The sequence below is a fragment of the Gobio gobio genome (assembly GCF_949357685.1).
Source record: "Gobio gobio genome assembly, chromosome: 1".
NCBI lineage: Eukaryota > Metazoa > Chordata > Actinopteri > Cypriniformes > Gobionidae > Gobio > Gobio gobio.
The window spans coordinates 42242648-42269688 of NC_137097.1; the positions used below are offsets into that span (position 1 = coordinate 42242648).

Here is a 27041-nt window from a genome sequence, read left to right on the forward strand (position 1 = left end):
TTCTGAAAAAACGGGCCGAGCACGCGCGGGTTTTGCCGCAAGAAAACCGAAAGGCTCATCGCGTCATGCAGGGAGGAGACCATTACTTTCCGCCACTTGCTCCTGCCCCATAAATACACCCGCACACTATTATAGAGCAAGTGAAGTTGTGATTCAGATCATCCAGGCGGAGCATCCGGTCTCACGCCTTTCTAAAGTGACTACCAGAACTCTATGTCCGTAGACAAGGTAATGTTTTGACCTGATCTTATCCATAAATCTAAACAGCAGACATTGCGAGCATAGTGCGGCATGTTATGGCTCTAATAGCACTCTATATACCCTTCATTTGAAAATATGAATCACTTAAAAATGTTCGAGAAAACTAAGATGTAGCCTCTAGTTTATCAGCGTAAAGATATTCCTATTGTGCCGCGCGCTAACTGTAAATGTGCATATTTGCTTTAATTGCTTTTAATCCTGATAGTGTTATGACATTTTTTAATAGGTATTGTATTATGATTTATTGTAGTTACTGTAATCTTAATATTGTAATACATTTATTTATTATTTGAACACTTATTGGAACACTAATGTTTATTTCAGGAGAAGCGTTTTGATTACATCATAGGCTAGCTGACTCAAGTCGCCTGTTGCCCAGTTATGAAAAAATCATTAAGAAGTGGGTCAACGGGAGTGTATCACGCGTTTATGACTGCTGTTTATGATTACAGCGTTCTTCAGTGTTGTTGACTCCTCCAGTCAATATTCTCGAAGCTTCGCGCGTCCACCGTAAATTGTTCATTCAAAACACCGAAACATAAATACAGCCAGCCTCGCGTGCCTCATAATTTTTAAACCCATTAGATATTAAATATTAAATTCACTTTTTCCATTGAAGATAAGTTGCATCCTTCCTAGAGCAGGGGTTTTCAAACTGGGGTCTCCCAGGGGTCCTCCAGAAGGTTCTAAGGGGTCCCCAGAAAATTTCAGAGAATAAAAAGACAAAGCAAAAATGGATAAAGTCTACCGAACATTCTAACTGTTTCATTTCTAAATGTTTCTCTCCTTTCTTGTCGCATACTTTCCAGAATTGTGTATGTTTGCTTTGAGTTTTTCTCACTATAGTCCCCTTCATCTTGCTCACTGGGGTTGTAAGGCAGAATTCTTAACACAGTAGGCTATGTAAGCTGCTTACATACATTTATTGCTTATACAAGTAATGTTTAATTGAAAATGTTCTTCTTCAGGTTTCCAACATTAAGTATAGCCGATTTAAGTTGGGAAACAATCCCCCAGTTTCACAGACAAGGCTTAAGCTAGTCCTAGACTAAAATGCATTTTTGAGTTGTGTTAACTGAAAGAAACTTGCACTGATGTATCTTAAAATATGTCAGTGCCATTGTTTTGTCTTAAGATTCACACCAATAATGTTTTTTTTAGGGCACATTTATAAAAGTTACTTAAATGTACTAATTGAACTAATGCCTAATCCTAGTTTAGCCTAAGCCCTGTTTGTGAAACCGGGCCAATATGTTGTATAATTTCACGCTTACTATTTTTTTTTCATACATAAATATATATTGATGTATTTTAGGAAAGGGGTCCCTCTTAAAAGGTTCATCATATTTGGGGGTCCTTGGCATTATAAGGTTTGAAAACCCCTGGACTAGAGAATGTTCCGGATATACCAGAACGATTTGCTAAGTGAACAGGTGGTCGCGTCACAGCTGGAACGCTCTTTGACCAATCAGAGGCAACTTAAAAATAGGCTAGGTGTAATGAGGTCTCGGCCTTTTACAGTAGCCTAACCATGATTTTTCTCATAAACATTTATAACTTTATAATTTCCATTTCCAACAAACTATTTTAAGCCTTTTACATCTCTCATATGTAATGCATGCCTCTCACTTTTTGAAGCTATATTAAAAACATTAGTGATATTTAAAGTATATTTTATATTGAATACATTTAAAAAATGACCAAACACCAAAGAAGAGTTCATCTAAGCAACAACACATTTGCAGTATAGCCTACATTGACTAATGTGTATCTTAAATTCGGATATTATGCTATATCATTCTTCTCCTCTGTTTCAGGATTTTGTGAAAGATTTTTTGTGAAAGGTTTGGACCATGCCGGACCTGAAGAAGTATTTCACAGAGGGCCTGATTCAAGTGGCTATTCTTCTCAGTCTGTCCGGGATGCGTGTGGGAGTGGATCCCTACCTGCCCCCTTTTAGCGAAATCATTCAGGGCCCAAGTTTAGCTCTAACTCAGACTCAATTCCACAATCTCCGAAACATCCTGGATGGACATAACCTGCACCCAAAAAGCGTAGACCTAGATGGGTTCTTCACAGCCCGCAGGCTTCTGAGTTGGGTACGTTCCCTAGACCGCCTGCAGGTGCCAGCGGCGGAGTTGGAAGCCTGGTTGGTCCACAGGGAGCCAGACAATGGGGTCTCCATTCCAGGTCAAGTAGGTCTTCTTGAGGAAGCTGGAGGACTTGAAGATGTGGAGGAACCCTCAGAGCTAAGCATGAGGTTGGGAAATGGAGGAGAACTGGGTTATGATGTAGTTGAGGATCAAACCCTTGGACCTTTGGGGCACATGTCAAGAAACCTGAACCATCCAGATGAAGATGATCTCATTAAAGAGGTAAGCAGTGAAGTCAGTGAAAGCTTCAAAAAAGGTTTGCGGTTTATTGCATAATATAAGGTATAAGTTGGTGCTAGCAACACCCTTCATTAGTGGTTAAATATTTTTGTCTTTTTTGTCTTTTTTACAACAAGAAAAAATATTTGGAGACACAATTTGATATACACTATCTTTCAAAAGTTGGAGGTCAATAAGATGGGTTTTTTTTTTATTTAAAAAAAAATGAATAGCCTACTTTTATGGATGCATTAAAAAGTGACTAAATATAATGTTACCAACATTTTCTACTTGAAAAAATGCTGTTCTTTTGAAATTAAAATTTTTCAAAGAATCCTGAAAAAATATTACACAGCACAACTGTTTTCAACATTGATAATAATCAGAAGTGTTTTTTTGATCATCAAATCATCATATTAGGATGATTTCTGAAGGATTATGTGACACTGAAGACTCGAGTAAGGATGCTGAAAATTCAGCTTTACATCACAGGAATAAATCACATTTTAAAATATATTACAATAGAAAAGTTATTTTAAATTGTAATAATATTCCTGTTTAATAGTTTAATATTTTTGATTAAATAAATGCAGCCTTTCATACCATTATTATTTCATTTGCAGTGTATTTGTCTTCTACAGAGCGAACATGGAGAAAAAACAATTGTTATATCTGAGGTTTTATTTCCTCATGGCTTTTGGATTCCATGCCCTTGCCCTTATAAAATAAGGAAGTGTTTTACCTGTGAATCTTATTAGGTTTTTAGCTGATGCATTATACTTGGCAGCGAGTTGCAAAATGATGTGAAAGAAGTTAATGCACATGAAAGATTACTTGAATGAACGCTATACATCACGGTATGCATTTCATTTATTCAGATATCGATAATACACAAGTATAGCTTAACCATATTAAACAAACCTGATTTGCTAATTGCAATTCTGAAAACACACACTCAAAGAGCACTGGCTCAATACCAGAAACATCTGGTCCGGATATGCATGCACATGGATTTGTTATTGAGTTGGACAGATGCATGTGTCCCAGTCTTTGCCCTGAGGCACAGCTGAGTGTTAAACAACTTCAAACATCTTGGCTGGGTTTCCCCTCCATGTGTTACTTCAGTGTCGCATGTTGTTTTTTTGTCCTACTGACCGTTAGAGTGTCAGGAGACCCAGAGTATTCTGGGTAATAGGGGTAACTTGTATACTAACATGTTACGTAAGTTTCTGTGTTGTAAACACAATTTCAACTAATCATTTTCAGACTCAAGAATAGGTAGAAAATGATCAATCTTAGATCTACACTGTAAAAAAAAGTCACAAAAAGTGCCCCAAAAAATAGGGCACAATGTACTGTATAAATATTATGTAATTTTCCGTATTGGTTTCTCACAGGTGTTTTACCTGTATTTTGAATTACACATTGCATTAGTTTGTGTTTTAAGGGTTAACGGAAATTTCCGTAAAATTACTATAGATAATGTACTGGCAGAAAATTACCAGTACATTTTCCGTTTTAATTTTTTACATTGTAGGTTCATATTATTTGTTAAACCGATACGACATATAAAATACTAAAATTAGCATAATACGAGTAAAAATTGTAAAACGAGTATATCAAGGTTGTTGTTGTCAGTCTATTTTCAAACACAATAAACATCAGTCTCACTGTTTGTAATATTTTGTAGTGTTAAAGTTCCCCAATCATGCTATTTTAAAGGTTGCCAATTTTTGTCTTCCACAAAAGGTTTACATGCATTCAAGGTAAAAATACATAAATGACTTTTTCATAATATACACTGCAACACCGCTGTTCTCAGTGTCTAAAACGTTTCATTAAACGATTTGGTCTCTCTAAACCCGCCTTTCCTAGAGCCTACTCTGCTCTGATTGGTCAGATGGCTGGTCAGATTGGCCTACTGCTTACAGTGCATGTTGGAAACAAAATGCCCATTACCATATCTGAGGCTTTACTGTATCAATTCGAACGCATGTCCTCATCCTTTGGAAGTGCATGCAATGGGGAATTGCTTTCGAACTGTAGAAAATGTGACAACACAAACCAATCTCTTCCAGGCATCCGCTACAACTACAGTGTTTGAATGCGGGTCAAAGTAGATGTTGTTCTCGGGCAGCCAATGAAGACCATAGGATGGCATTATGTTTATGTGTTACACACATACATAGGTTTGCAACAGGAAATGCCTTTCAGGCATTTCAGAATTGTTGCTTTTGGGAGACAATAACTTTATTTATTGTGCACTTTGCTCTTTGAAACTTTGCAGACTGCATGGAAATTAATATCCATGACCTACAAAAATTAGTTTACATGACCTACAGCAGGCTGCCAGCATATGCACACAGCGCCCAGACTATTTAGTGTTACAGTACGGCTGCCTGGCTGTGCGCCCACATTATTGACATTTGTGAGAAGCATCGAGTCGCTTTTTTTGCTTTCTGTGCTCATGCATAAACTCGGTGGGACAGCTAGGGAAATTTCAACTGGATGCTTTTTGCTTTCTGTTCCTTCAATGGGCTTTGAAACTGAAGATGTTGCACACAGTACAGCACTTTACCGAACTTGAATTCCCCTTGAGTAAGGACCCTGTACTTAGAAACAGCTGCTATGTGCCAAGTCCCTACATGTACAGACCAGATCAAATTTGAAAGGTTTCCATGCACATGATCCACAGGGCTATTTCTGAACCGAGAGCCAGTCTGTTTGTTACAAAAGGCTGCATATTTGGCCCTATGGCACATTTGACCCATACTGACTGGCAGCCATGGTGTTTCTGGATCAGACTGTTGACTATTTTACCCCTAGGGATTAGTAGAAGCATGCAGTTGACAAGTTCATCTTTGAGTTTTGTGTGAGAGATGGCAAGCACTGATGCTGATTTATTCATAGTTTTCAGTCACATGACTGGTGCGGAGACCTGGAGGGCAAAACATCCATAGAACCGCAGCACAGGCCTGTACATTTTCCATCTCAAAAGAAGAAAAACTAAAATATGGGAACAAAATGCAAGTTTTGTGATCCATATACAGCAAATATCGCTTTGCGTACCATGTGTTTCTGTTATTTGGACTATTATTCCGCCCGGATCTTTTCCTGTTTCCTGTTTCCAGTGCCATTTTGTAGTCAGTTTGTAGTTTTCTTGTTGATTAGTTCTCTGATTGTACCCAGGGCACAAAAATGAACTTCATACTCCTATATAGAGTCCGTACCTTGCCAGAGGAACATAAGTTTCTTTGCTAGACCTGACCTAAATCACGATGGATCGAGCAGAGAAACTTCTGTTCCTCTGGCGAGGTACAGACTCTATAGAGGCATATATAGTTCAGTTTTGTGCCCTGTGAATTTAACTTCCCCATTCATATATTTGACTTTTTTTAAAGTACAGGTCAGTAAGGTCTGAACCTAGTAAATTAATCAAATAAAACTCTTAATATCGCTGATACCGATATATTGTGCATCCCTAATATCTGTTATATTTGCAGACTTCTATAATGTTAGATCCACACAAGAGAAGTCAATGAGAAGCTCTCTAAATCACTGTAGTTCAAACAAGGGCATCTGTACTTGACTGTGCAAGCTTTTTGTGACCCCAAATATAAACTGACCCCTGTTAGATATGCCTGGGCATGTGCTGGCTTGGTGGCCACAGCACCATCCTGGCTTGTTTTGTAATCCGAGAAGACATGCGCATTTACTTTCGCAATGCCTGTTTACCAGCTGCTGATCAAGTGTCTGGGCCCATCCCCTAAAACTGAGCTCAACATGAAAGACATCTTACTGCTCCACATACCTTAAGCTCAAAAGTAAACAGGCACTGTGACCTTCTCTGGCTGAGCATATAATGGTGTGGAAGTTAAATGGCACCCTAACCTTAACTATAAGGCAAGGGGGTTGTTATTCTCCAAATACTAAAAAAAATAAAAACATTTAAGTCAGCCATGCTTGTCACAAGGACCAGGCAGGGGTCTGCGGAAGCTAAGGGGACTTCCAGCAAAAACCGCCAAGAGACCAATCGTTTTCATTAATCCCCCTCCAGAACATGGAAAGGTTAAGTCTATTTATAGCCAAGAGTTGTCTGTTGACATGTAAATGTATGGGTTCCATATAGGCCAAAACATCACCCATCTGGATGTTTTAATTATATTAGGACTGTCAAATTATTAATCGTGATTAATCGCATCCAAAATAAAAGTTTGTGTTTACATAATACATGTGTATAATACTGGATAACGTATAATACTGTGTATAATTATTATGTATATAAATACACACATACATTTTATATATTTAAGAAATATTTGCATGTGCTGTATATATATTTATATAATTTATATTGTATATAAATATTTTATATATAAAAAAATCTTAAATATATAATTTACTTAAACTCATGTATGTCTATTTATATATACATAATAATTATACACAACACACACGTATATTATGTAAACACAAACTTTTATTTTAATGCGATTAATTGTTTGACATATTTTAGAGATGCACCGCTGAATGGGCCGCCGATATAGTTAGCCGATTTTTGATCAGTTTAAAACCATCGACATATCGGCTATTGCATGAAAAAGGACAATAACGATAATTTTGGTTAATTAACTGTGTGAATGTTGCATAATCCAACGTTTTTCTCTTGGTTAAATAATTAAATGAAAAAAATTAAAACTGTACAAAATAGCAGGCCTCGACCATACAAACTGTCCGGGGCCAGTGTGAATGACGCTCAGGACAATTGGCAGAACTTTCACTGTCCCGATCAGGCCAGTGCAGTATCTTCACGGAAATCTATCCTTTGCACACGTTTTTAAGCCTTGCCAATTCAAACATTCAAGCGCAATAAGAATCGAAAGAGAACTCAATTTGGTACTCGCTGTGTGAGAAGTTTTGTGTGCGCACATTTAAAGTAACTTTAATGAGGATATTTAATTTATACAGCAGTTATTATACATTTGATTATTCAATTTCTTTATCTGAAAACTACTGTTAGACCTACCTGAAAAGCACAATTTATTTCATATGTATCTTTGTTCTGTTGTATTTATGTTGGCCTGTTGAACGTTAAATGGATCCAATCCATGTTCAAAGAAGATGATTTGATGATGCAGCAATAACTTAGCTTGTAAACCTGAACTTAAAACTGTGGTAACACTTTCCCCCGGTTTCACAGACAATGCTTAAGCTAATCCTAGACAAAAATGCATGTTTGAGCTATTTTAACTGAAAGAATCTTGCACTGACAAATCTTAAAATATGTCAGTGGCATTGTTTTGTCTCAAGATGCACACTAGTAATGTTTTTTTCTTGGGCACGTTTATAAAAGTTACTTAAATGTCCTAATTGAACGAAGGCCTAATCCTGGCTTAGTCTAAGCCCTGTCTGTGAAACCGGGCCTTTATTTCAGAGTTCCATTCTTGCTATTAATTAGTTGCTTATTAGCATACAAATTAGCATATTGGCTGTTTATTAGTACTTATAAAGCACATATTAATGCCTTATTCTACATGACCATATTCTACATCCCTTAATCCTACCCAATACCTAAACGCTACAAAAACTGCCTTATTAACTATTAATAAGCAGTAAATTAGGATTTTATTGAGGCAAAAGTCACAGTTAATAGTGAATATGTGTTCCCCATACTAAAGTGTTACCAAAACTGCTAATTTAAAACATGATCAAAACAGTAATCCATTTTAATGACAAAAGTTATAACGGTATCGGCGAATAGTTCTTTGTTAAAATCAACCATATACTGAATATATACATATATATATATACATACATATATATATATACATACATATATATATATATATACATATATATATACATACATATATATATACATATATATATACATATATACATATATATATATATATATATACATATATATATATACATATATACATATATATATATATATATATATATATATATACATATATATATATATACATACATACATATATATACATACATATATATACATACATATATATACATATATATATAATCTTGGAAGATGGATAATTTCCTGTTTCTCAAACCTTTGCTTTGCATTTGCAGGAGGAAGATGGTACGTCTTTCTTCTGGGAAGAAGAGTCTCAGCAAAATGTCCACCAGGAGCAGATGGAAAATGCAAGAACACAACCTCTCAGCTTGTTTGATGAGGAAGAAGATGAATTTATGGTGGATAGCTGGAGAAATACAAACCCATTTCACAACCAGATGTTTGGAGAGGATCTACAGGTATGACTGAGAATATACTTACAATAAGGCACTAAATATGTAATATATAGATGTTGAATTTGATTTAAGATGTGGAATTTACATTTAGCTACAATATTTATATTTATAAAGTAGTGGCCAGAGGGGATATTTGTTTTTAATGACCCTACAACCAAAATATGGAAAATTATTTTATATCTTTTAAATATGAGGGATGAACAAAACACCAAACTTAAAGGGTTAGTTCACCCAAAAATGAAAATGTAATTTGTTACTCACCCTCATGCTGTTCCACACCCGTAAGACCTCCGTTCATCTTTGTGACACATATTAAGATATGTGTTGAAATCTGATTGCTCAGTGAGGCCTGCATAGCCAGCAATGACATTTCCTCTCTCAAGATCCATAATGTACTAAAAACAGATTTGAATCAGTTCATGTGAGTACAGTGGTTCAATATTAATATTATAAAGTGACGAGAATATTTTTGGTGTGGCAAAAAACTAAACAAATAACGACTTATATAGTGATGGCCGATTTCAAAACACTGCTTCATGAAGCTTCGGAGCGTTATGAATCAGTGTGTCAAATCAGCGGCTCGGAGCGCCAAAGTCACATGATTTCAGCAGTTTGCCGGTTTGACACGCGATCCGAATCATGTTTCGAGCATGGTTTCCGAAGCTTCATGAAGCAGTGTTGTGAAATTGGCCATCACTATATAAGTCGTTATTTTGGGTTTTTTTTGCTACACCAAAAATATTCTCGTCGCTTTATAATATTAATATTGAACCACTGTACTCACATGAACTGATTTAAATATGTTGTTAGTACATTAATGGATCTTGAGAGAGGAAATGTCATTGCTGGCTATGCAGGCCTCACTGAGCAATCGGATTTCAACAAAAGTATCTTAATGTGTCTTACGGGGGTGGAACGGGCTTAGGGTGAGTAACAAATTAAATTATTTTCATTTTTGGTTGAACTAACCCTTTATGGAGACAAAATTATTTCGCAAACTACAGCTATAGGTTTTATTTTACTATGCAAAAATTGACAAGCATAATTGACTACAATTAATATATAATCAGTTATTATTATTTTGTTGGTAAAACCATTGACTCCAAGCACAAATATGCAATATGCTTATAAAATCTTTAAGACATTTTCAATAATAGTTTAATAAAGAGTCAATATGTCCATTTTATAGGCCAGATAACTTTTGGCCATGACTGTATTTCTTAAACAGTTTTACATTAAATTCTATGAACAAAGTCTGTTTGATTATTTTGCAGAGAAATATGTGGCTAAAGTACTTTTGTGAAAAGGACACAACTGAATGAACATATTTTGTAAAAAAGTAGATTTTGGCACTGAATGTTTTGCTATTCAGTGCTGCTGCTGACCTTGATGAAGACTTTCCACATTCCAAATCAGTGCAGCACGAGCGTCGAAGCATGACCTTGACAGATAACAGTGATACAAGTTTTATTAAAGAAGAGCTCACTTGCTCTTCTTTCAGTTGTCAGGTGTAAGGGACGACACCTCTGTTTCCCTTGAAGAGTGCTTGCATCTCATCGACTCCAATTTCCCTTCAGAAGAGGATCCAGAGGTAAGAACCTGATCTAGAACGCAACATTTGTTTGAGAGAGAGACAAAAAATCTTTTGAAAAGAAATGCAGGCTTTCCAAATCTCCTTAATGTCTTCATTTTCTCAGTTGACAGATCCTGGTTTACAGAATGTAGAACATGCACCTCAGTTTCAGAGGCCACTCATCTCACCCTTGTTGCCTGAACAGGAATCCGCATTTACCTTAGAGCAACAGTGGCAAGATGTTTTGGCCATCATGGAATCACAGGTACGCAAATGCAAGTCTCAAATGATCAGTTCATCAGTGATTTAATGAACATATATGATGCACGCTATCATTTTGAGCCGTAGAAATTAGTAGTTTGACAAGAAATGCAATAAGCATTACTATGACATTATGACTTTTTTACGGAATTCAAACATTGAATGCCGTTTTGACGCTCTTTAGAGGTGCAGTAAGATTTTTGAAAAACGCTGTTGAAAGTGGATCGGACCAAGCACCAAAACCTTGTAGCCAATCAGCAGTAGGGGGCGTGTCCACTCGTGATGGGAGAGGAGAGATTGAGCAAGAAGCAGATTTGAAGAAAGACTTTAGAAAGAGAGATGACTGAGGACATTACAAAAGAGACAAGCTCAAAGGAATATCACTGGAAAAAGAAGGGCTATGATCAGGCAAGCATCCGACGGATACCTTCGACTCATGGAGTAGTGTCTCGCTGCATCTTGCAATGGACAAAACCTACCCTTACCCCTAAAAACAGTATCAATTTGAAAACTACATTCAACAAATCAGGTTCCTGGAGCGAAACGGGTATGGAGAATCACAAGGTGACATTTTGGATGTGTGTAGGGTTGGATGTCCGCGCAGGATGTCTCCTACTTGGACACACGCACAATACAATTGCTTTTTTAGGGGCCGTCCACATGTTGCACCTTTTACATGCTCAAGTTCGCTACATTTTAAATGTAGACAATCAACAAGAATTCACACAATGGAGAGCAACACCATTATGACGCGCTTGTTTTTTCCAGGCCATTTTCTCAAAAACTATTTAAATTATATCTTGTAAAAACATGCAGTAAAAACATAGAAACAATCACTTTTTCATTTAAGCCTAATGTTTTTAACTCAAGTTGTGTTTCTGGGTCAAAGATTCAAAATGATGGACTAGGTCAGGTGTTTTATTGACCTGGCAGTCAGAGAACCCTTTTTTATTGAGTTTACCTTCTCTTTACAGGACATGGATATAGCCGAAACAACAGGCGATTCCCCCCTCAATATAAGTGATTCAGACAGAAATACTGGATCCATGGACGACTTTATTCATCAGGATGTTAGCCTTCACCGAGCCACTCTGCCAAGATCCACTGAGGCACACAACAGCGTCACTATGGAAGAAACCTGTGGAATTAACAACCACTCCATGCCAAATGTCAACTTGGACACCTCTGCTAATGTAGAAGCTTTTGAAGACTCTGATATCATAGACCTCCTTACTGGGACTAGCCTGCCAATCCCTTTAGATCCTCTGCTGGAGGAAGCCATGCTTGATGAGATTGGACTAATGGATTTGGCCCTGGAAGAACTAGGCCAGTCACAATTTGAAGAGCAAAACCAAGCAGATTCTGACTCTGGTTTATCCCTGGACAATAGCCATAGTCCTATCTCCACAAATGGATCTGAATCTTCCAGTTCCTCCTCATCATCTTCATGCTCATCACCACCCTCCAGCCCAACCCCTAGTTTGATGCCCGAGGAAGGTGCCGTGGGCTACACCCATATCAAGGAAGAGGATGGAGCTGTGGGTGGCTTCATGCCAGAACAAACCAAAATGTGTCAGTCAAGTTTTTTGGAAGCCAGGCAGTTCCATCGTCTTCCTTGGCTCGAGCACATCGGACACGACCATACCTACAACCAACCTCAAAGCGAGAAGAAACCCCCAAAAGACCCATTCGATGAGTCGAAAGAGAAAGTGCTGGAGCATCTGTCCAGCCGGGATGAGAAACGTGCACATTCGTTGAATATCCCGTTCTCCAACAAACACATCGTAAACTTGCCCGTTGAAGAGTTCAATCGCTTGCTAGCAAAATATCATCTCAATGAGGCTCAGCTCACGCTCATCAGAGACATACGCCGCAGGGGTAAAAACAAAATGGCTGCTCAGAACTGTCGTCGAAGGAAGCTAGACGTCCTAGTGGGATTGGAGCGTAATGTGGATAGCCTGCGACACCTCCGGGTCAGACTGCTTAGGGAAAAGTCAGAGATCTTGTGCTCCATCAGGGAGATTAAGCAGCTTCTTAATAGCCTGTATCAAGATGTGTATGAGAGACTAAGGGAGGAACAGGGACTGCTGTACTCTGACAACAACTTTACTTTGCAGCAAGACTGCACCAGGCCTGTAACATCACAACGCAGATCAGAATCACACTCCAGACGAAACCTCAACAAGAGACAAAAACGCAAGAAGTGAGGAGGACTCTGCAATGAGCTGATGTTGATTAGTTCCCACATGTCCACCTGCTGGTTTTCCACAGTTCAAAGGGAATTTGCACCAAGTAGGGTATTTTTTTTACCCCAAAAGATCATCCTTGAAGATGTCATATACTGTGTAGGCACATAATACAATTTTACCATACTTGAAGTTCCACAAAGTCTTGATGTTTATTTAAAGGGCAATGTGAGTTTCCTTGATCTTTTGATGTAAAAGACGTTTAAATATACTCTAAAAACAGACGGGCTGCAAACGTGCAGTTCGTGTATGAGGCGGAGTCAAGCAAGAGAAAGCACTCAACGCTGTAGCCGACCATCACATGTAAAGAGGCCGTTTCTTAAAGGCACAGCAGCAAATAGCACTGTTTATTTCTAAGGGCCACAAAGAGGGTCCCTCCTTTTCAGCAATGACTCACTGACTCATGAGATTACAGCAATTAGCAAACAACAATTAATTCTCTCGCTCTGTTTCACTTGTATGTGACACAATAGGAAAGAAAAGACAATCGCAACATCATTGCTGACATTAAGTACCAAACTGGACTACAAGAACATCAAGAGTATTGGAAATTGTTCCCCAAAAAAAAGCCCTGTAAAATAATCCTATGTAAGAATGGCAAATTGTGTTTGGAATTATGCTTGGAATCCAAGTATTGAAACAAAGTTAATGCATTTTAAATATTGCTTACTGGTTTAATAAAAGTGTTGGTTTTCCATCTCGTTATCAGGGAACACCATGCAATGTACGTTTAGTTGAACTCAATTAACATTCACTAGTTAACAAAGCTGTAACATTTATGGATTTTGACCCACTATGTTTTGAGTGAACTGCAATTCTGTCCTTGTGTTTGTGTGGTTTATTTGAGATTGTATTGCTGTAACTCATTGATGAAATGTTAAAATACAGAATTTGGTATTTGTAAAAATGCCTTGTAAACTTTTTATATTCAATTTATGTACCTTTATGTTAAATATTTTGCAGTGAATTTGCTCTTGGTGACAAGCTTTTTTGTTTTAATTAAAAGCCATTTATTGTCCTGAATTTTCCATTTCCTTTCTGTAAAATAGGACCTTAATATAAAAAAAAAAATACATTTCTATTTCTTAAAATAATCATATATCAAAAAACAGAATTAATAAAAAAAGGTTTATTTCAAATGAACAAATAAACGTCTCCCCCCCCCTTGAAAAAGTGAAAATGAAAGAAAGTAACATGCTTCAGACAGTACACTTTAAAAGAGAAAACAGACAATCAGAGGAATATAATGCAGTCACATTACTGATTGTGTACAACTAAAAGTACTTCAGGCTTCTCTGGTACACAGCAAAAGAGTATGCAACTATTAATACCATAATAAGCGAAAAAACGTATCCAGTGATCAAAGCACTATTTTAGCCAAAGCAAAAACATTTTAAAGATATTCATAACATTTTAAAATGAACATTACCAATACTATAATGTTAATGCTGGTGCAAAGGTGGTACTAAGAGACCTGATCTGTAGCATGGTAATGTTGGTGAGCTTGTTAACCTTCACTACACATTTACTTTCATGATAAAATTTAAAAAAAGATGCATTAAAGCTGTGTAGTACATTCTAATTCATGAGCACCGCCAAAGAAGATGGTAAAACAGCAAAGTGTCCAACTTTTCAAAGTATTCTGAGCCAGCTCTGGCACTCCTTGATCAGCTTATAAAACTTGAAAGATCAATCTGAGAAGTTGGAATCTAAAGAGCATATTTCCTCCTCACACAGTAATGCAACTGATCAAATACACTGACAGCTAATAGTTAAAAAATAAAATCGTTTATATAAGATTATGGGAAATGCAGTTCACTTAAGCTGACTAGAATTAATCATCAAAATAAACTATTTGTGAATATATCCATACACAGCATATATCCTCAAGTGGTGAATGAATAAAAGACCAGAATACTGTATACAAGATGAATACAAATATTCAAAAATACTGCTAAAACAGCAAGACAGCACTACACAGCAATGTGCTCACTAATAAGGTGACAACAGTTTTGACAAATGCATTTACACAACAGATGACTTGAAGAGTGAGTCTCAACAAATGAGATTTTTAAAGGAAAAAAGAAGGCCATACTGCCCTGCGAAGACAAACCAGAAACTACACACTCCCAAAACTTGAGGTTTGAGCAAAAACTACGCCTAGATTCAGAGAAAACTGTGTACACACTGATATCAAATCAATCACAATTTACTCAAACTTTTTATCCATGGTTTAGTTTTTTTCTCAGTTAGAGTGTTGTATACTTACTGTGTTTTAAATTAGGCAGCATTTTACACAGTGACACGTTCAGATTAAGACATTAAATGTCCTTCAAATCACTTGTCAGAAAAATACAGAAAGTATGAGGATGTGCACATAGGATCCATCGCATTAAGCTTATACATAATCAGGCGTTCACCACCGGGAACGACAACTGAGCAACTACTGCAGCATATACACCCCATTTCCCATAACCAAACAAAAAAGAAAGAGAAAGAGAAGCAAAGAGGAAATACAGTAATCCTGTTTCTCATGGGGGTGAGTATTCTGTCACTTTTGCCCACAAAAGATGACTTCACATCTGCAGATTATGCTCTGATTATATTTTGAGTCCAATTTTATGGCATTGAGTGTAAGAGTTTGTCGTCTCAATTTCCCCCCCTTCTAAACTTCCCATGTCCCCTTCCCCACCAAGTCCACCCAAACTAGTCTAACAGCACCCCTGACTTGCCACCTCTCTTGTTCTCCCTCACAAGCCTAGTTCTTATCATCCTTCTTCTCTTCTTCCTCAGAAGGGTAAGAGTGCCATGTCAGTCGCTCTTCGTAGAATGAGATGACCACCTGCGGGCACTTCACATTGGCCTCTTTGGCTGGAACGAGATCTGCCTCGTCAGAGTTTTTCCTGTAGAGAACAGGCAGAAGGGAGTACAATTAAATAGAAGCACTTGAAATGTAATTTAGCCCAACATACAGAATGGGGTTAAATGGGGCCTGCATAAGGCTACATTTACACTAGATTTTGTTTTAAAAAGCACAACTTTCGCTACGGTTACACCTGACGTCCACACTACTTCGGCGTTTTCTCTGAACTGAGACTTCTCGAAATACTGCAGACTTAGTTAGAAAACTCCAGGGTTAAATTTCAGTGTAGACGGACCAAAACAGAAACGTTTAAAAAAATTAAGGCGTGGCTGCTCCTTGATTGGGTCTTCAGAATCATTGCGTATCCTCTCTCTGATTCATCAAGCCGCTATTATATGATCATTACGCTACTGGAACGCGACAATAACAGACCAGCCTTGACAACAGTGTAAACAATAACATTGAGACAGAACTGCCAGTTTGCTGACTTGGTTGTCCTTTTTACAGCCTTTGTGCATTTTAGAATACTGAAGCCGCCTACATGCGCAAGAGACAAGCTATTATTAGAGCAATTGGCAACTTGTACGCACATGCCCACTGTGCATGAATGGTCATGTGACATGCGTATTTGGTCATGTAGTGTGGATGGAGATCTTTTCTGAAAAGCAGTGGAAATGGCAGTATGGACAAGAATCGTTTTCATTTTAAAACGCTGTGTTAAAACGAAACCGCAGCAGTAGATAGCCTAAGAGAAACATTCTGCAAGTTTCACTATCTGGGTTGAGGCTGAAAACTAAACTGGATGCCAGATGTGAGAGTCTTCAGTATGAATATATGAGCACAAGAATGCAAATAAAAAAAAGAACACAAACGTGTCTAAAAAGGTGAATTGTGCTACAATAAATGCTAAAAAAGCTCATTATTGTAGGTTAAGAACACCAAAACCCTGCTTTGTGTGTGTGTGTGAACATCAATAGCCTAAAAAAAAGGCAAGCAACACTGGCTTTACAATGGCATCAGACAATCAGACCAAAGGTGGGAAGTTTTCATTATTTTCACAACTGTATTTTATCACGCTAGTGGAGCACAAATTACACATTTCAAGTTTTAAAAATTTTAATATTTACATACCATTTCATTAGAAACATGAGCTCGCCGCTGGAATCTGTTGCTCCAATTATGCGTTCTGGATCTAAACCTCGTGAAAAGCCCCTCGGCTTGTCTTGCTGCAAAACATTAGGAAATTATACATTATTGTATGTAGTAAAAGGTTTCCTCCAAGTAGTCTTCCAAACAGGAAATGTTTTTCTTTCTGATCAGCATGTCTTTATGTGGGGTTCGGATCACCTTTTTTAAACTTTAGATTTCACAGGGACAGTAAAGTAAAAAGGTGGTACTAAGATTGTCTTGCTAAGGATAATTTGAATTGAATTCTAAAAATATATCGAATTCATAAAGAATCTTTTTTCATGCATCACATGTCTAAAAAATGTACTTGAAGAGAAGCAAACACAAATGATGAATGCATAACAAAAACATTTGCAAGATTTACAAGCTTTCAATGGGATTAAAAAAAACTAAAAACAAAAAAGAGTTTTTATAAAAAAATCAACTCTTGGACGTAAAAATTCCCAAAGTTGAGACAAATATTTATTTACATTTTTTTATAAAACAAAGCTTGTGCATATGCAGTGTTTCCCATTAATTACCTAGTCTCTGAGGCAGCACAGTACAACTTACAAACTCACAATAACAAACAATTTCTCTAATTTCTCCTTGTTTTGCTCCATTGCTTTGGGAAAGTGTCAAACAAACTAAAATCAAAAGTGTGATATGACTTTGTGCCCTTATCAAATCACAAAAGACTATACTTGTTTAATTTAACAAGTATATAGTCTGTTTGCGCTGCGTATACACTTTATTCATGCGATCAGTTTGTGATCCGGTGTTTTCTGTGTCTCAGAGCGGCTCTGTTCACAGTGAATCTATGCACTGAACTCCATCTCTGCATGTGCTGTGTGAGTTTAATGCCGCGAGCACCAGTTACCATTTATTTTCCCATTTGCATAATTTCAAACATTTTTGTGGGAAGATTACAGCATTTCAATGAATTTGTAATGTATAAATATTGCGATTTTTAAACCACAAAGGCTGCTATTAAACTCTGGTCACGTGACACGCAAGAGTAAAGCAGTCTGCAGAGGAAGCATCAACTTATCAGGTCTAAAGAAGTGTTGGTCATACTATAAAGTGATTTATTGCTTGTATTTGTTGACTAATAAAGAAGATACAGAGCTTAAATTGAATTGCATATTCAATCGCACTATTGGTAATTTGTTTTAATTAAAATTTAAAAAATAATTTATTAGATTACTTTCCAAAATCGTTCAGCCCTACCCAAAACACCAGTGTGAATGTAATGTAGACCGAGACAAAAAAAAGGGGGAAAAAAAGAGGTTTAAGTCCCCTTTAAAGTTGAGGTACAAGTCAATTCACTGACTTCTTTATTCAATTTGCACAATTTGAACATAGGTTGGAGCTCTTAATTTTGAAATCTCAAAGTGCTCCAGATAGATGAATTTAACATTATAAAATGTACAAACTTTTCATATGGGGGAGACATGCCTCTAGACACCCCTACAAGGATCAAGGTCCACCCCCTATAGCAGGGGTCTCCAAACTCGGTCCTGGAGGGCCACTGTCCTGCAGAGTTTAGCTCCAACCCAAATTAAAACACCTAAACCAGCTAATCAGTGTCTTACTTGGGCCTGGTAAAACACTGATTAGCTGGTTCAGGTGTATCTATTTGTGTCTGGAACTGAACTCTGCAGGACAGTGGCCCTCCAGGACCGAGTTTGGAGACCCCTGCCCTATAGTCTCACAAAATCCTGTGGGAAACACTGGATATGCCAATTTGTATATAATATTTCAGTTTAGAAACAACATTTGTAATCAAAAGTCTATAAAATATTATTCATCAAATGGAATGATTAAGTCTAACCTCATCTTTCCTCTTTTTAGGCCGGCTGTCTTCTCCAGCATCTGTGTCAGATTCTCCTTTCCTCTTTCCAGTAGTTTCTTTCTTCTCATCACTTGCAGGTTTATGTTTTAGCAGGTACTCTGCGATGAGATCAGGACAGTCCAGGTTGTCCTCTGGTTCCCATGTGTTGTCTTCACTAAAGAAAATGAAAATAAATTATCAATCACTTAACAGATTTTTAACATCTTTTTCCATGGAGAAGGGCTGCACCACCAACCAGAAACTACATATTTATTAGAAAACCATGTATTCTCCTCTTAATATAGTTCTTTATATAATGATAAAATAGCCAACATGTTTGCTAGGAAATCAAGTTTCATGCCTTACACGAATGCATTTTAGTAGAAATCTAGCTGATATTTGTTACTTACTCTGAGAAGCCCTTCCATTTGAGCAGGAACTCCACTCTGCCCTTTACCACCCGTCTATCCAGGACTTTCTCCACCACATACTCTTCCTCTTCCTCTACAACCTCCTCCACCTTCTTCTTGTTCTGCTTCTTTCCAGCAGTGGCCGCCAGCTTGTCGTCTGTGGAAAAGGAAGGTCAGTCTTTTATGTGAAAAAACCCCCCATCTTTTTAAGTATTCGAACTGTTAAAAAAAAAAAGTGTAGCAATACTAGCAAGTTAAACTTGAAACAGACACTATGGGCCTGAGCAGAAACACAAACAGTGATACTTCACAAGCAGGGGGTTGTGTGCAAAAAGGAAGAAATTATTCAAGGTCCAAGGTCAAAAAAGTCTGCCAACATTAGGCAAATCTTGCTGTTATAGAGAAATTTGACTACAGTATAAAACCACAGCTCTTACTGATAAATTCTTGCTTTTGAGAACAAGGTCAGAAACAAATCTTTCAGGATAGTAAAAATTTTAATTAGCAAAATAGTCCTTTACTAACCCTCAAGTCATCTGAACTATATAACAGTATAACACACCTGCCTAAAAGGGATAGTTCACCTAAAAAATGTAATTCTGTCCTCATTTACTGACCCTCACGTTGTTCCAAAACTGTATTTATTTCTTTGTTCTGCTGAACAAAAGATATTTTGAAGAATATTGGTTACCAAACAGTTAATGGGCTCCATTGACTTTCTTAGTATTTTCCCCCAAACTATGGAAGTCAATCTGTTTGGTTACCCATATTCTTCAAAATATTTTATTTTGTGTTCAGCAGAAGAAATTCATACAGGTCTGGAACAACATGAAGGTAAGTAAATGACATTTTTCATTTTTGGGTGAACTATCCCTTTAAGCTGTTCAAACTTTCACTTGTTAAGAATCAGCATGATCGCAATGTTAGCATCACATTCCAAGTGGGGCAGATACCATTTTGAACTAGAACCACTTGACGCTTATTACACAACTTCTCACGACTAGTAAGCGACCAATTAATCAGGAGATATTGGCATCAAATATTTTTGGGTCGGCAAGAATGTTGTTTCTGAAAGAAGTTTCTTATGCTCATCAAGGCTGCATTTATTTGTTTTGTGTACTATTGTAATATATTAAAACATTTAATTTATTCCTGTGATCAAAGCTGAAGAAACTTATTATCAATGTTGAAAACAGTTGTGCTGAATATTTTTATCGAAAGTTACTTTTTTCAGGATTGTTTGGTAATAATAATAATTGTAATAGAAATCTTTGTAAGATTATAAATGACTTGCTGTCACTTGATCAATTGAATCCTTTCTGAATAAAAGCATTCAAACAAATAAAAATCTTACTGACCTCAAACTCTTGAATAGTAGTGTATATTTAGTATACAAAATAGTACATTTTATGAAAATGTCATCTGTCATCATTAAACTATTGCACCATTAATATCTGGATTATATCAGTATTGGAGGCAATTCAACTCCATAAATATCAACATCCATTACACGACTGAATACACCACAGTATTGCTAATGTGGAGAACAAATGCTTAACTACTAAATCACCCACAAATGAGGGTAATGCAGCCTACACATAAGTTGAGGAAAATTTCAGTAACATTTTACAATTTGATCTCATTTGTTAATGCATTAGCCATGAACTAACAAGGAGCAATTCACATAAACAGCATTTATAAATCCTTGTTAACGCTAGTTACTAAAAACACAAGTTAGTTATTAGTTCACAGTGCATTAAATAATGCTAACAGATACAACTTGCTTGTCTGGCTATCACCAGACCAAGCTCAATTCAAGATTGAACATTGGTCTGAGGAGTCTGCTATGTATTTTCTACTGCACAAGAGGCGTGATCAACTCTTGCATAAATTAAACGACTCTGTACGCAATTGGATATATAGTCCTTCAACCAATCAGCCATAAGAAGCGTGATCAACGGTCAACGACCCACCGTTTCTCTATCCGTCATCGTGTTAAACCCGCCAATAGCGCGCCAGGTGGATAAGCCAGTCTGTGATTGGTTCCCGCAAAAGTGTAACAGAAGCAGTAGAAATTAATGTGCAGGTTTCCAGACTGAGTTGCAGTGCGAAATCAAATCGCCGGCAGATCGGGCTGGGTTTACCCAGTTTAACACCTTGCCAGTTAGAAAAGTACAATTCAATTAGTAATTAAACTTGATTTGAAAAATGTTACAAACAAATGAGACCTTATTGTAAATGCTTCCCAAATTTCTTCAATTTGAAACTCTCGTTCTGTCCTTTTTGTGCACCAGACCCGAATCATACCTCTGACCTTATAAATCACCAGCAGAAGCAGCTCTATTAGTCAGTGACAGATAATGGATCACATGGCAGATGAAACAGCGGTCATGAAAACAGACAGTTACCAACAACCAGTGATTAAAAAATAAAAAAACATTTCAAGGCTTGTTTATAAGACTAAAACAAAAACAAAAAAACTTTAAGGTGATCAGAACATCTGGAAATAAACCCTCCCCCCACACACATTTGAAAGAAAAACAGCAGTGAAGAAGAAAGTTGTGAGACACCTTCGGTGACGCTGGGAGCATCACTGGCTGTCTCTGTTGGTTGGCTCATGCTCGTCATGAAGGGGGGAGGCTCTGTGGAACCTTCCGGTTCCTTGTCAACGTCAACAGTGCTGAACAGAGTGAAAGTGTGGATTAGACGGGATGAGGGGGGGGTCAGGTGATATCAGGGAAAGAACAACACAACTTTATACAGCACTGCGGATAACAGTTTGGTGGCTCTAATAAATACAGCATTTCATAGTGCACAGCTCCCATCGAATTGCTTTACAGTTCAAACCTTATAACAGGTATGCATTTAGAGTTAATCCGACAAAAAACGCATTCAAAATATCTGTGAAATATCTTAATGAAACCTATTTTTAGGACAGGATAAGAATCGATCTTTTAGGCCGCATAAAGGCCTAGGTATACTTCACTTTTGACACGTACGCGACGGTCAGCGTACAATGTGCGTGATGCGAATTTCGAGTACAGATTTTTGTAACCACGAGTTAAATTCGCATGTTGCACATGCGAATGTAATTTTTTTTGGGTAGAATTCACATGGGTTGTAACTCGTGGCGAGAGATTGCTCAAAACAGCGCATGGCTTGAATGCCTGTGTACGCGTACGAGTGAAAAGTAGTATACTTTCGGCTTTACGTGGTTCAGGTAGTGATGGTTCAATCATAAACGATTCATTCATTGTGAACAAATCTTTAATATGACTCAGGAACAACAAGTTGTCTCAGAGTGATTCGTTCATTTGCCACGCATGTGCAACATCCCATAGGTTCTGTACAGTAAATTAGGCCTGCTGCGATAGACCGGTAACATCACTTGCCAGAAATCATAGGCAAATCGGTCCTCGTGCACATGAGTGACAATCACGCAGTGTGAATTATCAAAGATGTGATCGGAGAGAATCACCCGACGCCCGTGAGATATTTTGCATGCTAAATATCTGGACCTATCGGCGACTCAAAATCCTGCTGTGTCAAATGTGGTTTGACTGAAAATTACATCGGCGATGACCTACAGCCAATGAGAGAGCAAGATACAGAGCATCTGGAGGTTTGGGGAGGAGTTATAGACCAGAATATCAATATTTAATAGATATATTCACAATTATGTCAAACAGAAACAAAAGCACAAACATTTGCTTAACCAGCCGCAAGCAGCACATTGCAAAATCATTTATTTACCTCAAACTCTCTTTGGAGAACACAATCCTTGCTCCCTGCGTCTCCCCAAGATTTTCCTCCGCCATAATCTTTTTTTTCTTTTTCTTCTTTTCGCTGCAAATCAGCGACATACAATTTGGAAAGCAAGCTTTTTACAGTCTATCATTTTTTAACAACAACTCCGGTCTGATGTACGCGTGATCTTGCGTGTGTTTGGTTGTGAAACAGTTTGTGGATGAGACAGATGTTGGCGATTCTTCCTATTGTGAAGTCATGCAGTGTAAAACCCCGTCTCCGATCCATCATGCAGTGCGAACACAGCAGCGACTGAATGCTGGCCCAGATAGTAGTGTTAAAAGAGCAGTGATGCGACGAGTTTGAAAATCGTGCAGTCTGAACTCGGCATTAGAGAACAGACACTACAATTAAAAACTAAACGTATCTGCTCAATGCAGCTTGAAACAAATGAGAGTCGCAGCACAGACTAGCAGGAGTTTTCACCTCACCCATTTCGTCTCACTCTTTACTGACAAGACGATGGCGGAAGATTTGGTGTCAAAGCTAAATGTAAAAGCGCCTATTTAAACGAGTTTGTCATTGTGCGGTGTTGTGTTTTTCATTAAAGGGTTAGTTCACTCAAATTCTGTGTCAGTCTCCTACACTGTTTACGTTGGCCAGCTCCTGCGTCAGTATCACACGCATGTGACGTGGTGCTCACGTGAACAGCATCGACCAATGGTAAGCCGGCGTTCTGCAGTAGCTCTGGCGTAACTCGGAAGCACTGTACCATATTTACTACGTCAACAGCGTAGGAGACTGACACAGACGTGAAGATATAGTTGAACAAAGCCGTTATTTTTGCGCACAAAAAGTATTATCGTCGTTGCATAAAATTAAGGTTGAACCACTGGAGTCACATGGATTATTTTAACGATGTTTTTCCTACCTTTCTGGGCCTTGAATGTGTTAATTAAATTGCTGTCTATGGAGGGGTCAGAGAGCTCTAGGATTTCATCGAAAATATCTTAATCTGTGTTCTGAAGATAAACGAAAGTCTTATGGTTTGGGAACAACATGGAACATGAGAGTGAGTAATGACAGATTTTTTATTTTTGGGTGAACTTACCCTTTAAGAATAATAATGAACCCACCATTCAAGCAATTGCAGGCCCCAAATTGGCGTTAATTCGTGCTACGCATGACATCACCCATTTAACGTAAATGAGAAGCGTTAACGCCGACGCCCTGTGTGAATGCAGCGTAAGAGAGGGAATGGAATATGTTGCACATGCTGCTTGCCAATAAGTAAAGAGTTCTCAATTTATGATACTTGCCCATCTCTTAATTGTTTGTACTAAAAATACATTGTTAAGAATAGCTGGCCTGTTATTTATTTCAGTAATTGATATCTGTGAACGGTATCGGACACTACTGCTTCCAGTGATCGGCCAAAAAAATCCTAATTAGAGCCCCCTTAGTTCCCATTAATACATTGAGGTTTTTTTTGGACATTGTCAATTTGGAGTAAAATGGACTGAATAGTGACTCAATGTCATAAACTAAAAAATTCCAAACAGCAACAGGTTCCAATGTTATAAATGTAAATCGAAATAAAAACACAGCAAAATCGTTCTTAAATTCTTAAAGCTGCTGGCTGTAAGTTTTGCCTTTGTGTCGCCATCTCTGTTTGAAACCTGCAATTGCAGTTATTTGCGGAGTTATCATCTGTACGTGAGCCATGCGTCAGCGCGGATGAATCTAATGTTTAGAGGAGTATGTGCAGCTTGCAGTCAGACACCGCACCCGTGTGGATACTGTACTTCAGAATCACAGATTCTACGTCTTGGATTATAACCTAAATAAGAATTTTCACCGGAAAATGTCATCTGAACAAGTAACATGTCTGCCACTTTTGGGAACAAAATATTACAATAAATCGCGCTACCAATGGTGATTAAATTGAAAATAATTGGTTTTAAATTCTACAAGTTGATTAGGCATCACAACATTATTATTTACAGTATGGGAAATTGATTTTTCTTTAGAGATTTGCTAAACAAAAAAAACTACATTTAACAATGTTAAGTGTGTATTCAATTATTAGCGTTTTTTAAAGCTTGAGTCCGTAAGTTTTGCCTCTGTGTCACCATCTCTGTTTGAAACCTGCAATTGCAGTTATTTGTGGAGTTATCATCTGTATTTGAGTTGTGCGTCGGCGCGGCTGCTCAGCGCGGAAGAATCTAATGTTTTGAGGAGTAGGCCTATGTGCGGCTTTGTAAGTAACAAGTAACATGTCTGTCACTTTTGGGAACAAAACATTACAATTAATCGCTCTACCAATGGTGATTCACTCTAACGATCCCTCATATAACATCAAATGGGCAAATTGTTATTATTGTTATACTTTGTTCTCAAATTGTTAATGTTAACAGCATTAGCATTTCGTGACTACGTGTATTTAGTGTGTATTAGCTTTACCTGTAGATTTCAATTTCCATACAGTCTAATCTTTTGCTTTTGACTACGGGTGAATCTCTAGTTGTCACTGTTGATGTCATTTGGGCTTTTCTGGATTACAATACGCCATAAAAAATGGTAAGTTTAATTACTGCAGCTGCTGTGAGAAAAGGCTATAAATGATCCACTGAAGAACATTCTCCTCGCGTTTCTCGCGGTAATCCACCAGTACCGCTCAAATTATAACATTATTACAAACATAGCGGGCTTATGGTAAGGAGCTAGTTTTGAGTACTGGCTTGTTGTGTAGACTACTTGCGCAAATTGATTTTGGATAATTTTTAACCAAAAAAAAGTTAAGGACTACAACTTTAAGTCTGCATACCATATCTTGTGGCAAACGACCTGCATAAACAAATCAAGTAGGCTGTGTTTTTCTGTCTATTTCTTCTTTTTTTGTTTTGTTTAACAGATACCTTAACAGGAAAACAATACAAATGTGTTTTGCTTTTGTGGGGCTATCAGCAAACACTCACCAGGCTGAAGCAGTGAGATGTGTCACCTAAAAAGGGCGTAAAAACACAAAACCTAACAAATTAAGCACCATCCAATTAATGTAATCACCTTTTCATTCTTAACACTTGATTTTATCTCTTCGCTTCTTAAATGAAAGAAATATGCATCCTTATGTTATGTCTTCATATCAACAGTGTGTTAGGACCAGCGCACCTCTCGCTCAGTTAAATATTGGATTCAACTTCGACGTGCACGCGCAGACGCCTTGCCAGAATGTTCGGGCCATTTCAGCCAGTGAGGCGAAGAGTTACATTTAAAAGTAGCAATGCAACGGCAAACGCGATGTATATCTCTTTAAAACAGAAGAGGAAAAAAGTATCCCCGAGTCCCTTTAACGACAGGCATGTGCAAGAAAGGCGTTTCTGTCTCGCGCGGAGATGGAGGGCTGAACTGACCCTTTTACACGTAGTACAATTTTGGGTCCAGCAGCTACCATGACACCAACAACATTTATACTGTCCGATAAATACATGCATAAAACGTTCCAATACACATTATATTTAAGTGTATAAACCCAAAAATGGCCCTAAAACACGAGACACCGACTAGCCTTGTGGCTAATGTTGCAGAAGCATGGTCGCTCACTTCTCCATGTTGACCTGGATCCGAGTAGAAAACTACCACAAATATCTCCGATATGACTAAATATTATTCAATAGCAATTCGTTGCTTTAAAAAACTCAAAACATCTGCCTGTTAATTATAAAAAGAAATCACATTCCTTAAATGCAAACATAATCAGTCTTATAACGTTAGTTGTTTTCACAATCTGCATGCAGCGCCACTTACCTGTGAATTACGGAATGAAGGGCGAAATAACACCAAATAAGGTGATTGCCTGCAGATATGGCGGCTTTAAGTGTCGACAAACGTTTGAAATCTGTCGAGTGGGGAAAGAGTTTGCTATTATTTTATCGAGGTTTCTTGGATGGTCAGACAAAAGGTAACGCTACACGCAAGCTGCCTCCAGCAACCCGCCAATTCCGACGGAAAGAACGTGCCTCTGT

The 27041-nt window shown here is 37.7% G+C and overlaps 2 protein-coding genes across 5 annotated transcripts; one reads left to right on the plus strand and one right to left on the minus strand.

Annotated features, from left to right (window-relative positions):
- Positions 1–94: 94 nt before the first annotated feature.
- Positions 95–14013, plus strand: nfe2l1a (nfe2 like bZIP transcription factor 1a). The gene is made up of 6 exons (XM_079822990.1): positions 95–228; positions 2079–2636; positions 8736–8918; positions 10417–10506; positions 10613–10753; positions 11724–14013. Exons 2-6 carry the CDS (start codon positions 2115–2117, stop codon positions 12954–12956), a joined length of 2169 nt encoding a protein of 722 aa, XP_079679116.1. The 5' UTR covers positions 95–228; positions 2079–2114; the 3' UTR covers positions 12957–14013.
- Positions 13993–27041, minus strand: cbx1a (chromobox homolog 1a (HP1 beta homolog Drosophila)). Of its 4 annotated transcripts, none has more exons than XM_079823004.1 (8): positions 26824–27039; positions 25995–26020; positions 23023–23115; positions 21840–21949; positions 19270–19426; positions 18860–19034; positions 16990–17084; positions 13993–15898 (listed from the first exon to the last, which is right to left on the minus strand). In XM_079823004.1, the coding sequence occupies exons 3-8, from the start codon at positions 23085–23087 to the stop codon at positions 15754–15756; spliced, it is 747 nt and encodes a 248-aa protein (XP_079679130.1). In that variant the 5' UTR covers positions 23088–23115; positions 25995–26020; positions 26824–27039; the 3' UTR covers positions 13993–15753. The 4 variants fall into 4 exon arrangements, with proteins under 4 accessions (XP_079679130.1, XP_079679129.1, XP_079679132.1 ...); XM_079823003.1 differs by having other exon boundaries at positions 25995–26046; positions 26824–27033; XM_079823006.1 differs by lacking the exon at positions 23023–23115 and having other exon boundaries at positions 26824–27041.